General features: G+C 43.2%; 1 protein-coding gene across 3 annotated transcripts in view; it reads right to left on the bottom strand.

Annotated features, from left to right (window-relative positions):
- LOC132821751 (transmembrane protein 255B) overlaps positions 1-13,664 on the bottom strand; it is an 88,381-nt gene that overhangs the window by 57,492 nt on the left and 17,225 nt on the right. For all 3 annotated transcript variants that reach the window (XM_060834479.1, XM_060834478.1, XM_060834480.1), the window contains exon 3: positions 1,769-1,831. In XM_060834479.1, the coding sequence (XP_060690462.1) occupies positions 1,769-1,831 (63 nt within the window). The remainder of the gene's footprint in view (positions 1-1,768; positions 1,832-13,664) is intronic.

The raw sequence follows: 13,664 nt of genomic DNA, 5'->3' as shown, positions 1-13,664 counted from the left end.
CAGATATTGGTTGGAGATATGAATAGACCATTAAATAGTCATCTAGTGTGGGGCATGCTATTAATAAGGAAATGAGTCAAACTAATAACGTTGGCAACAGGGTTACTGGGGTGACTCTATTCTGTATATAGACTGGTTAAACTAATTGTGCATTAAAGCTGTGGAGGATGACAATCATAGAATCCCTACAGTGTGGAAGCAGGCCATTTGGCCCATTGAATCCACATCAACTTTCTAAAGGACATCCCACCTAGACGACCCTATCCCTGTGACCCTGCATTTCCCATGGCTGACCCACCTGGCCTGCACATCCCTGAACACTATGAGCAATTTAGCACGGCCAATGCACCTGACCTGCACATCTTCGGACTGTGGGAGGAAACAGGAGCAAACTCACACAGACACGGGGAGAATGTGCAAACTCCACACAGGCAGTCACCCCAGGGTGGAATCGAACCCAGGTCCCTGGTGCTGTGAGGCAGCAGTGCTAACCACTGTGCCACCGTGATGAGTTTCTGGAGTGCATTAAGAATGGTTTTATTGAGCAGTATGTTGAGGAGCCAACTGGAAGACATTGTATCTTAGATCTAAAATTAAATAGCATGAAAGGGCCAATTAATAAGCATCTAAAGGGGACGTTAGGGATGAGTGTCCGCATTGTGAAAGAATTTTACATTAGGTTTGTAAGCGAGATAGTTCAATCTGAAGCCAAGGTGTTAAATTTGAATAAGGGAAATTATAAAGGTGTGAGCCATGAATTGATTGAGATGGATATGGGAAAATATCTTTAAGGACAGGATTCCATATAAGCAATGGATCCATTCCTTCAAGCTGCAAGAAGTCAGAAGTGTTCAGTTCACTCCGACCAACAAAAGAAGGAAAGGATTAAATAGGCTTAGGAAAAGACTTCTATAGCTGCCAGAGAAAGGAGATTAGTGTTTTTAGAATAGAGCAAAGGAGGACCAAGAAGCTGGGTGAAAGGGAGAATAGATTACGAATGTAATCTTGCAAAATGCATTAGAACTGATAACTGTTCAGCATGGACGAGTTAGACCCAAGGGTCTGTTTCCGTGCTGTGTATCTCGATAACTCTATGAAAGTTTCTGTAGGTGTGTAAAAACGTTTGGCCGAAACAAAAGTGGTTCCATTATAGTCAGATGCTTTTACCATTATCGTCAGATGCTTTTACCATTATAGTCAGAGTCAGGAGAATTTAAAATGGGAAATAGAGAAATAAAATGATTATTTTGTCTGTTTTCTCTGAGGAAGATACATGAAATCATACAGAACACGGGTAAATAGGGAGGAGAAGATTTGAAGGATATTAGTATTTATAAGAATGTCATACTGGAGAAATTAATGAAGCTAAAAGTTGATATGTCCATCTCAGATGATGTCCATCTCAGAATGTTGAAGGTATAGAGATAGTTGATGCATCGGTGAATTCCTTCCCAAATTCTACAGATTCTCGAAGGATTCCTACAGATTAGAAGGTTACAAATGTTATTCCATGAATTAAGAAAGGGGCGAATGTAAAAACAAGGAATTAGGACTGTCAGCCCTGCACCTGTAGTCGTGTAACAAGTAGATTCTATTCTAAAGGATGGGATAAATAGACACTTGGAGAATAATGACCTGATTGGATACAGTTAGCATGTACGATCTTCTCTAGGGCACTCAGAAATGGGCAATAAACGCTGGCCCATCCAATGACACCCACATTCCATGAACAAATAAAGAAATTTAAGTGATTATTAAAACACCTTACCAGCTGCTTCCGATTTTCATCCAGGAAGAGTCCCAGCAGTCCCAGAAATGATCCAAAAGCAAGCTTTGGAAAAAATATGAACATAGCAATGTGAGTTACATTTATTCTAAACATAACGTTTTTTTACAGCTACTATTGCAACAAACTCAGATGAGATAATGTGTGACATTGCTGTGACTTTCAGAGTTGTATTTTAGTCCTGGTCTCTTTTAAGAGAGAGATTGGGCAAGGGATGGTGAGCAGAATGTGGGCATGTAAACAGCTGGTGAGGCATTGGGTTTTTTTTTAAGTTGGAACAATACAAGCAGCCTGATGGGTGCTGTCAACTCTCACAGATCAAGATTTCCAAGGTTTTCTTGCTTCTAAGTATAGTGGAAGCTGCTGGAGTAAGCTATTTTCTCCCTCTCTCAGTTACAGATAGAAACTGAAGTTTCTCTTCCTACTGCAGGTGTTACATGTGAGAAAATCTGTTTTCTAAATTTGTCTTTTTGCTAAGGGTGTATTTATGGGATGTTCCTGTATTGCAGCAGTTAATTAGTAATAGTTACTGTATCTATTATTCCATTATTCTACGTTATTCTAAGTTCTTCTTTCTTTGGTTGTAATTTAACGATAGTGTTTGAATAAATTGTGTTTTGCTTAACATCAATTAGATTGATCAGTTGAATTGTGTCTGGAACACCACGCTTTCCATTTCCTTTTAAAATAAGAACAAGTTTGGGTCTAGGCTCCCTCCTTCAAATATTTCAAGGGGACCTAGTCTGGTCCATAACAAACGTGAGTATTCAGCTATTTTAAGGATTCCACCTGTATGAAAATCCATCACAGCAAGTTGCAGAACCCTGTATTCTGTTTAACTATTTGGTACATAGTAAATTTTTAAAAAAGGAAAGAATTCAAATGATCAACTCAGGACAAATAGGTGTTCTTTGTTGAAATCACAGATGTACCACAGGAGAAAGCAATGCACCTGTTTAAAAAGGGACAGATGGTTCAGTGGTCATGCTTTAGCCAGACGAGACTATTGTACTAAAATATCTTTGCTGCTCTGTTTTTAATGCAGAGTGGTCACAAAAAGAGTGCATTTTAATTTTGATGTTTTGTTAAGATTTTAGAGAATATTATAACATGAGGCTGAGCTGTTTCAGTTTGGTTAATTATTGTTAAGACTTCATTGTCCCCTTTCATATTGCAAATTCAGAAAATGCTGATCTCTACCAAAGTTGCCACTGTAATTTTGACTGTACAATTTACAAGTTTATGGATTGTATAAAACTTGATAATGTCATAAATAGTGAACAGAGTAACAGACAGCAAGATGACTGAGCATGTTGAAATAGGCAGACACAATTTAGTGTAGTTAAATGTGTGACTGTCTTCATACTGATAACCACCTTGGCAAGGAAGGAATAAGGAAATTCAGAGATACTTTCAGCAGCTAACATCATTTCTAGAGTTTCTCCATTCACAGGTAAAGCACACCTTTGGACCACCACCCACCCCTCCACGGCCTGGTTCAACAGATTCAATCAGCTCCCCAGTCACGAGCACGAAAAGTGAAGAAGCTAACAACAGTGAAGAGGAAGTCTCTATGCTTTTTGTCAGTGGCCTTCCTCTGGACATTAAACCACATGCGCTTTACCTTGTCTTTCGATCATTTAAAGGATATGAAGGTTCATTGATCAAGCTCACATTAAAAGGCCATTGGCTTTGTTACATTTAACAGCAGAGCAGGAGCAGAAGCAGCAAAGAATGCTGCATTCACCGTGCCTGCAGCATTTCACATGCAATGTGCTGGTATCCTCCAGCTGAAGCATCTCCGTAGGGATGGAAGCCTCGTCAGTTAAGTATTTACCTGCGCTTACACAAGAATTCAGGTTTCTCTGCGGAATGGTGTGCAAGGACAGACTGGATTTTGTTTTCAGGTTGGACTTTACTGAAGGAGATTTTGAATAACTGGCTCATTTCCACTCAACTTGAAGGGGATGAAGGGTTCACTAAGAACTATGGATTTAAGGACATTACTGGTGAACTTTTTCCCATGTGGGATGATCCTAGAAATTCTATTTACTGCATAGGCTAGTAATTTTTGTTTTTATAATCACTGCATGTTGTGTATCGATAACTTGCCTAAATACTGGCTGTCAGAATCTTATGAAAGCTGGTAGTGCCATCTAGGTGATTATCATGAAATGATAAAAGGTGGGAATGAGAAAGTGTATAAGGTATGAGCAGTTAGGGAAAGAGTAAAGTTTTGGGTTGTGTAACAAAAGCTCAGCTAGCATGACTTTGACCTGATAAGAACTTGCAGTAAACAGTGAGATGCTGGAGGCAGGGGTAGCGGTTTAACGAGGTAAAGAACATCCATTGTATAATGCCAGTTAAGGAGGTGAAAAGCATCCATTGTGTAATGCCAGTTAACAAGGTAGAGAACATCCATTGTGAAATGCCAGATGACTTAATCTTTACCATTGATGCTCACTGACTATAACAGTCCCCCAGTCAATATAGACGTTGCCTTATTTGGATACTGCTCCCTGTATGTGACTATATAAGTCATCAAGAATCTGCTGTTCAAGAGAAGACCGAGAACTCATGTCTCTGTGCACATGGGTGATTGTTCTCTCTCCCTCCAGGGCATGGAATAAAGATATATTGTGCCTCTGTGCCTCTGAATGTTTGCTTCAACTTGATACGAGATAGGAAAATGGAACGACAAAATTACCTGCACTTTGAGCTAATTTTGCCCTCCCAGATCTGGAGCAGCTTTTTTTTAGCTGCACTCTCGAGTTCTGAAATAATACTTCAGCTTTTTTTCCATCTATTGCCCGCTTCAGCCACAATACCACACTCTTTTCAAAACCACTTTGTATGTTAATTCTATCCTGATTTTCAAATCACTTATTTAAACCAAACTCCCTTGCTCGGCTTTCCCTGTGCTACCATTCAACAACATATTTTTCCCCTAACTTCTTTCTTTATTATTTTGGTTTTGATGTTAACTTACACCTTCTAATTACTGACTCACTAAAACACAAATATGTTTTCCCTTATTCTACTTACTTAACATCTGGTCAAATGTTTTTAGTAATTCCATATATTCAACCAACACTCATTTATTTTAGCAATTCACTCTGATATCCCTATTAAACATGGGCAGCATGGTGGTTCAGTGGTTAGCACTGCTGCCTCATAGCACAGAGACCCGGGTTCAATTCCCGCCTCGGGCAACTCTGTGTGGAATTTGCACATTCTCCCTGTGTCTGTGCGGGTTTCCTCCCACAGTCTATAAAAAAATGTGCAGGTTAGGTGAATTGGCCATGCTAAATTGCCCATAGTGTTAGGTGTAGGGGAATGGGTCTAGGTGGGTTGCTCTTCGGCGGGTCGGTGTGGACTTGTTGGGCCGAAGGGCCTGTTTCGACACTGTAAGTAATCTATTCTAAACATATTAAATGCAACTTTGTAAATCTATATTACTATCATTGATTAACCTCTGTCTTTTCACCTATAGTAGGGTTTGTATCTAATATTATGGCCTTTAGATGTTTACTTAGTCACGGGATTGGTTTATTGGTTTATCTTATAGTGACCCTTACCATTCAGTAATCAGCCCTGCAATGGCCAGTTGTTTCGGAAAATACCCATCCAATGCATCACACAGGTGTATCCTAAATTCCCTCTGCCACAGACCAGCAGTCAGTCAGATGCTGGGACACCACAGATGGCCTGTGCTCGATTTCAGTGATGGTTAGATTGGATTTTCATTTAGGAGGGCAGTGGCATTAGTGATTTTGTGTTTACCTCGAGCGTGTCCAATTAGCTTTTACCGTGATCATGGCTGATCCAAACATTGAAGTCTATAGGGTTTATATTTCTACCTTTTGGTCGGTCAGATCTTTATAGATTTTCTTTTCAAAGTAACTGATGTTGGTTATGCTTCATTCACACACAGTAGTTGGAACAGCACAGAGCAAGAGAGGTTTAAAGAGCCATCAGCCTCTCATTGCTGCTGTCTGCAGGTAATTCAGGCATTAACTTTGTATGGATAAAAAAGCCTATTCTACAACTGAGTGTGCAGCCCCAGTTGACCACTGCAATAAAAGTTGATGGGGCATACAATGTTAAACTAATGGTCGTTAAGGAACTGAATCTTACTGAGGGCAGCTGTGAGTTCCTTCACATCGGTATGTCAGCAACAAATATTCCGGGAGGCAAGGATTATGGTGCATTTCTGAAAGTACCATTGCACTTTATGACAGGATGCCCTTGAATCAGCAGGCCAACCATGGAGAGAGAACAATCTTTTGGGAATATTTTGCATAAACTCCAGAGCTGGAGTGAGTAATGATGCCTCCGAAATCAGCTGCTTTGTCATCATGGAGGATACAAGCAAAACAGTTGCTCTAAGATAAATGTCGAATAATCATCAGATTTGAACCTCAGAAAATAGGGCCAGTGTTCTTCTGTACTAGCTTTCCAGTTCAATTTCCATATTCAGGGATCTCCACTAGCTCTGTCCCATGTTGACTTAAGAATTCTGCCTCATCTCACTGTCTCTTTCATCCTTTTAGTCAAAGTTGTGATAGACCCAAGATGGTCAGACATTTCCCATGATTACTATGTTGGCCAACAGTAAAACATTACTTTCCAAGATAGCAGGAAATCTCTGAGACTGACTTCAGCAATTCACTCATTTTCGAAACTAGGGAGAACCATGGGTTTCTCAAAGGAAATGGCCTATCAAAGATTTATAACATTTGCAAATAAATACCAGATGACAATCAGGGAACCATCCAAGCCTGGTGTTAATTTTAAATATCTGATCTTTTCAGTGAACTGAACATCTGGCACCATGTAAGCTCATGGTCGGGGGTCCATTTCAGGCTGTGATGAGGAGAAATGTCTTCACCCAGAGAACGGGGTGTGCCTGCGGAATGCACTGCCACAGAAAGTGGTGGAGACCAAAATATTGAAAGTTTTCAAGAAGGACAAAGTTAAAAATCGCATAACTAGTTACCTGGTGAAGCAGCAGTGCTCCGAAAGCTAGTGCTTCCACATAAACCTGTTGGACTATAACCTGGTGTTGTGCAATTTTTACCTTCATCCACCCCAGTCCAACACCATTTCAAGAAGGAGTTACATATAGTTCCTGAGGACTAAAGGGATCAAAGGATATGGGGAGAAAGCAGGAACAGGGGACTGAGTTGGATTATCAGCCATGATTGTATTGAACGGGGGAGCAGGCTTGAGGAGCTAAATGGCCTACTCCTGTTCTTAGTTTCTATGTTTCTGTGTGCAGTTTGTTAGACAATAAATAAAATTATTTTTCCTTAACTTCAAACAATCAACTTGAATCTAGTTGATTAATTTTCATCCTAATCGTTCTGCTGCCAATGCCTCAGAAAGGCTGCCCAGCAAATTGGCACTGTAGTTTAAAATACTGATATATCCACAAATTCCTGTTAAATGTTCCAATGATCTGAAACTCAATTTGGAAGCACAGATACAAAACTGTAGAACAGGTTGTAAGATAGCACAAAACTGCCATCTGATTTATGATGACTTCAACACTCAAAACACAAGCAAAATTTGCAATCTCTTTAAAAGGTCTGTGGATTCTGTAATTGATGATATAAAATTTTAGGAAGGTGCTTTTAAGAGTTTCTCTCATTGTTGAGGGATTGTAAATTGTAATTTTCTTGAATAGTTTGAAATACTGAGCCATGCAACTAGGCAACACTTCACCTGGAAGCAGTACCAACAGAAAGGAGTTCAATGTAGGAAAACCCTGTGGCTTGTAGATGTAAGAGACAACTTCTGACAATACATAATTGCAGTGGGAATAGAATAGAGAAGACATAGTTGCCAACCAGTCTCCCATGGGGAACCTTGCAGAACGCTTTACTGAAGTCCATATAGATCTGCCCTCATCAATCCTTTGTTACTTCTTCAAAAAACTCAATCAAGTTTGTGAGACATGATTTCCCACGCATAAAACTATGTTGACTATCCCTAATCAGTCCTTGCCTTTCCAAATACATGTACATCCTGTCCCTCAGGATTCCCTTCCAACAACTTGCCCACCACCAACGTAAGGCTCACTGGTCTATAGTTCCCTGGCTTGTTCTTACCGCCCTTCTTAAACAGTGGCACCATGTTAGCCAACCTCCAGTCTTCCGGCACCTCATCTGTGACTATCAATGACACAAATATCTCAGCAAGAGGCCCAGCAATCACTTCTCTAGCTCCCCACAGAACTCTAGGGTACAGCTAATCAGGTCCTGGGGAGTTATCCACTTTTATGTGTTTCAAGACATCCAGCACTTCCTGCTCTGTAATAAGGACATTTTGCAAGATGTCACCATCTATTTCCCTACAGTCTATATCTTCCATGTCCTTTTCCACAGTAAACAATTATGCAAAATGCTCGTTTAGTATCTCTCCCATCTCCTGCATCTCCACACAAAGACTGCCTTGCTGATCTTTGAGGGGCCCTATTCTCTCCCTAGTTACCTTTTGGTCCTTAATGTTTTAGTGAAAACCCTTGGATTCTCCTTAACTCTATTTACCACAGCTGTCTCATGTCCCCTTTTTGCCCTCCTGATTTCCCTCTTAAGTATACTCCTACTTCCTTTATACTCTTCTAAGGATTCACTCGATCTATCCTGTCTATGCCTGACATATGCTTCCTTCTTTTTCTTAACCACACCCTCAATTTCTGTAGTCATCCAGCATTCCCTACACCTACCAGCCTTTCCTTTCACCATGATAGGAATATACTTTCTCTGGATTCTTGTTATCTCATTTTTTAGATTAGATTAGATTACTTACAGTGTGGAAACAGGCCCTTCGGCCCAACAAGTCCACACCGACCCACCGAAGCAACCCACCCATACCCCTACGTTTCACCCCTTACCTAACACTACGGGCAATTTAGCATGGCCAATTCACCTGACCCGCACATCTTTGGACTGTGGGAGGAAACCCACGCAGACACGGGGAGAACGTGCAAACTCCACACAGTCAGTCGCCTGAGTCGGGAATTGAACCCGGGTCTCAGGCGCTGTGAGGCAGCAGTGCTAACCACTGTGCCGCCTTTCTGAAGGCTTCCCATTTTCCAGCCTTTATCCGCAAACATCTGCACCCAATCAGCTTCTGAAAGTTTTAAACCGTCAAAATTCGCCTTCCTCCAATTTAGAACTTCAACTTTTAGATCCGGTCTATCCTTTTCCATCACTATTTTAAAACTAATAGAATTATGGTTGCTGGACCCAAAGTGCTCCCCCACTGACACCTCCGTCACCTGCCCTGCCTTATTTCCCAAGAGTAGGTCAAGTTTTGCACCTTCTCTAGTAGGTACATCCATATACTGAATCAGAAAATTGTCTTGTACACACTTAATAAATTCCTCTCCATCTAAACCCTGAACACTACAGCAGTCTATGTTTGAAAAGTTAAAATTCCCTACCATAACCTCCCTATTATTCTTACAGATAGCTGAGATTTCCTTACAAGTTTGTTTCTCAACTTCCCTCTGACTATTGGGAGGTCTATAATACAATCCCAATAAGATGATCATCCCTTTCCTATTTCTCAATTCAACCCAAATAACTTCACTGGATGTATTTCTGGGAATATCCTCCCTCACTACAGCTGTAATGCTATCCCTTATCAAGAACACCACTCCCCTTCTTCTCTTGCCTCCCTTTCTGTCCTTTCTGTAGTATTTGTATCCTGGAACATTAAGCTGCCAGTCCAGCCCATCCATGAGTCATGTTTCTGTAATTGCTGTGATATCCATGTTCTTAACCATGCCCTGAGTGCATCTGCCTTCCCTGTTAGGCCTCTTGCATTGACATAAATGCATTTTAATGTATCAGTCCTACCTTGTTCTCTGCTTTGTCCCTGCTTGCCCAGTCTGTTTGACTCGCTTCTTTTCTCAACTATACCAGTCTCAGATTGAGACCGAGACTGAGACTGACTCAGTCTCTTTGCTCACCATCTCCCTGAGTCCCACCCCCACCAACCCCCCTCCACCCCCCCATTATTATAGTTTAAATCCTCCCGAGCAGCTTTAGCAAATCTCCCTGCCAGTATATTAGTCCCTTTCCAATTCAGATGCAATCCGTTCTTCTTGTACAGGTCACTTCTACCCCAAAAGAGATTCCAATGATCCAAAAATGTGAATCCTTCTCCCATACACCAGCTCCTCAGCCATGCATTCATCTGCTCTATCCTCCTATTCCTACCCTCACTAGCTCGTAGCACTGGGAGTAATCCAGATATTACTACCTCGAGGACCTCCTTTTTAAATTTCTGCCTAACTCTATATTCTCCCTTCAGAATCCCAACCTTTTTCCCTTCCTGCATGTCCTTGGTGGAGTGGGAGGGGGAGTTGAAGTGTTGAGCCACGGGGTGGTTGGGTTGGTTGGTCCGGGTGTCCCAGAGGTGTTCTCTGAAACGTCTGTTGGGGAGAATCTGCTATCGGGGTACCTACATTGGGGCTAGGGAGGGGAGCACCATTATTAAAGCAGACACTGTCAGATACCAGCTAAAACACAGCCATGTAAAGTAAACCCAGCCACTGCAGGACTGCCTGCCTGGGGCCACATTCCTGGGGGATTAGAACATGTCCGTCAGTTTCAGATCATCCTGCTACACTCTCATTGTTAATAAAGGAAACCGGTAACTATCGGATAGTGTAAATCGCACCGATACCACACTTGATTGATAAAGTACTTGCTAATGCCCCCGCTGACGTCAAACTCATTCGGGTCCTATGTTAAATGATAATATCTGTATATTCAACTATGGAGAACTATTGTGAACGCCCAGACAGCCAGGCGCATGGCAATGAGGAATCCCTTCCAACAATAAACTTTTAATTTACAAGATCGGAAACTGCCGAACCCAGGATGTCTACCCATTGTTCGGCACAGCAGGAGTGGGACAGGTATCTCGGGGCAGCCAATAGAGACACTAATCCCTTCACAGACAGGTGAACCAACCAATGAAAGAGCCGAACAAGGGGAACCTGACCGGGAACTCGAGGAAGCGCGAAGTATAACTGCACCAGATCCGAAGGGAGAGGGAGAACGCCTTCTCCAACGAATTTGCATGCTTTTGAATTCGTTGTATAGTTTGCCAGTCTTGATTCTGTAATAAACGGTGTTTTTGCTCCAAACTCTAGCCGGTTTGATCTCTCCTTCCAACGAACACGTAGAGACGAGACCATTCGGTTTCCGTCACAACAGATGGTGAGCCTGAACGTGGGAAGGGAAAGAGACGACCGCAAGTTGGCCACGTTGGCGGACCGGAGGGCAGACAAACTTTCGGCCGAACTTTTAAAAGGTGAGGAAGCGCCTGTTAAAGCAAAGGCTTCCACTAGGTAAAATTTTTCAGTTAGTCAGTCTTTGTCTGCTCCCTGATCCTCACCAACACAAACAGTACTTTTAAATCAGTTTGGCAGCAACGTTGCAGAGTCCATACTGGTAAGCTATTTTCTCACTTCTTCACTAATACCTGCCTGTTATCGCGGTACTGAAGTGACTAATTGATCCATGGCTAGCCTTAAGTTAATGCGCGCTTTTTGAGTTTTACGCGTGGATTTCGGATCCTGGACGCGGTTTTTGAGTTAAGTTAATGCGTGGATTTCGGATCCTGGACGCAGCTTTTTGAGTTTGAGTTTTACGCGTGGATTTCGGATCTTGGACGCGGTTTTTGAGTTAAGTTAATGCGTGGATTTCGGATCTTGGACGCAGCTTTTTGAGTTTGAGTTTTACACGTGGATTTCGGATCCTGGACGCGGTTTTTGAGTTAAGTTAATGCGTGGATTTCGGATCCTGGACGCAGCTTTTTGAGTTTGAGTTTTACGCGTGGATTTCGGATCCTGGACGCGGTTTTTGAGTTAAGTTAATGCGTGGATTTCGGATCCTGGACGCAGTTTTTGAGTTGAGTTAAAGTGTGTTCTTCCCGGAGGTCACAAGTGGTTCCGGCAGCCCAATTTTCAGAGGTGACAAAGTGCTCTGACGGGCAATTTTCAGAGGTAACAAAGTGCTCTGACGGCTAATTTTCGAAGGTAACAAGGTGCCCTGATGGACTGTCTTCAGAGGTAACGAAGGCTCTGACACGCGAGACGTCCAGTACTGCCCAATTTTCAGAGGTGACGAGGTGCTCTGACGGACAATTTTCGAAGGTAACAAGGTGCCCTGATGGACTGTCTTCAGAGGTAACGAAGGCTCTGACACGCGAGACGTCCAGTGCTGCAGTAATTTTCTTCTGAATGGGGGATTTTGTCGGGCTCGACGCGCTAGTGGGGAAAAAACTCTGGGTCTGAGTTAAGGTACAGCGTGGCTTACGGAGCCTGGACGCTTTTTGAAATTAATTAATACAGCGCTGACCGCACTTCACTGATTGGATCCTTTCTCTTTTTAATAAGCACTTTAACTCTGACAACTATCGATAGACACACTTGCTGCTAGCATCCTAAGGGGACAGAGGACGGATCTCATCTCCTGGTTAGGGTTTACCTGCACAGGCGTTTGCCTTAGACCGGTTGTTAAGAGCAGAGATCTGCCACGCGAAGGTCAGGCTTTTGAAAAACGCTCTGTTTTTAAAGCGGTACCCACCAGGGGAGATCCGTCATGGGGGACTTGAACTTTGGACCACCGAAAATGACCCAATTTCGACCATTACGCCCCGGAGTGCCCTGGTGGCACCTCACGGTTGGCACAGACGTAACTTGGCATGCCCATTTATTACTGGACAGTGTAACAGTGCACAAGACAGCACTGGATCAAGTGTTTAACCAAGCGCCCGCCCAAAAAAGACCTGATATTGACCAAACTAAAAGAGACCCTCACAAATACGGCGCTAATGAACAAAATTTTAAACGGTCTCCTAATCTCGCCGCAATATTCAGTGCGGCAAACAATAGCCCTAGGAAAACCCCCTACTGATTGGGCACCACTGACCGCTGATAAATCCCCGGGGTGGAAAACGAAACTGTTAATCACATTCAACCCGCAGTGGCAAGGGGGCCACTGTACCTCCACCACAGCCCCAGTCATTTCGGACGCCCCTGCCAAACATGTCACTAAAACTGGGGACAAGGGACTGCGACAGGCTGAGACGAGAGTACGGACACACCAACAGTATGCATGGATTGGCATGTATGTGGATGAAAACCAGTGTGGGGCCGGCCCAGTGAGAGAGGGCGTGAGTGAGTGAGTGCAGTGATTTTTAACAGCCGTGGCGAACGGAGGTGTCGCAACAAATGTTTCAACCCAGGACTCGGTGTACAGTGGACCGGCACCGACAGCCTGAGTGACGGACAGGGACCGTGGGAAGCCGCCCAGCAGCCAAACGCAGTTTTACTGGTGTCGGAGTACGTGAGTATTGTTCCCTACACTTAGCGGTTTGGGATTGATCACTTAATGGTCTGGGATTTTTCTCCATAGTCTCGTCTTGATTTTTAGGATTAAATACCGCTTGTTCCCCCACTATCACTTTTAATTACTCTTATACTTGGAAAGGAATACCTGGATGTAGGGAGGGGGCGCAGGAAGGGATGGTGGAGCTTTTTTTTCTATTTTTAATAACACTACGGTTGTGGAATCCTAAGACGGTAAATCCCGGGGTGTCCCGTGCTCACCCTAGTTTTGGCGGGTCACCCTTCTCTGGGCGGGTCACCTTAGTTCTTGGCGGGCTTTCTTGCTTTTGGCGCAAAGGCCCAGGTTGGGCGGGGCCAGCTGACTTTTGGCGCGAACGCTCAGTTGGGGTGGTGCCCGTTCGCTTTTGGCGCGAATGCTCACTCTTGGCAGGATCGCACAGTCTAGAAGGGGCTGCTCGCCTGCGGACGTTCCGCCACCCCATTACCTCAACTACCGCGCCACCA

Source organism: Hemiscyllium ocellatum, chromosome 13, assembly GCF_020745735.1.
Source record: "Hemiscyllium ocellatum isolate sHemOce1 chromosome 13, sHemOce1.pat.X.cur, whole genome shotgun sequence".
NCBI lineage: Eukaryota > Metazoa > Chordata > Chondrichthyes > Orectolobiformes > Hemiscylliidae > Hemiscyllium > Hemiscyllium ocellatum.
Note: the sequence above shows the minus strand (reverse complement) of the source record. Positions and strands in the feature narration are given on the sequence as shown.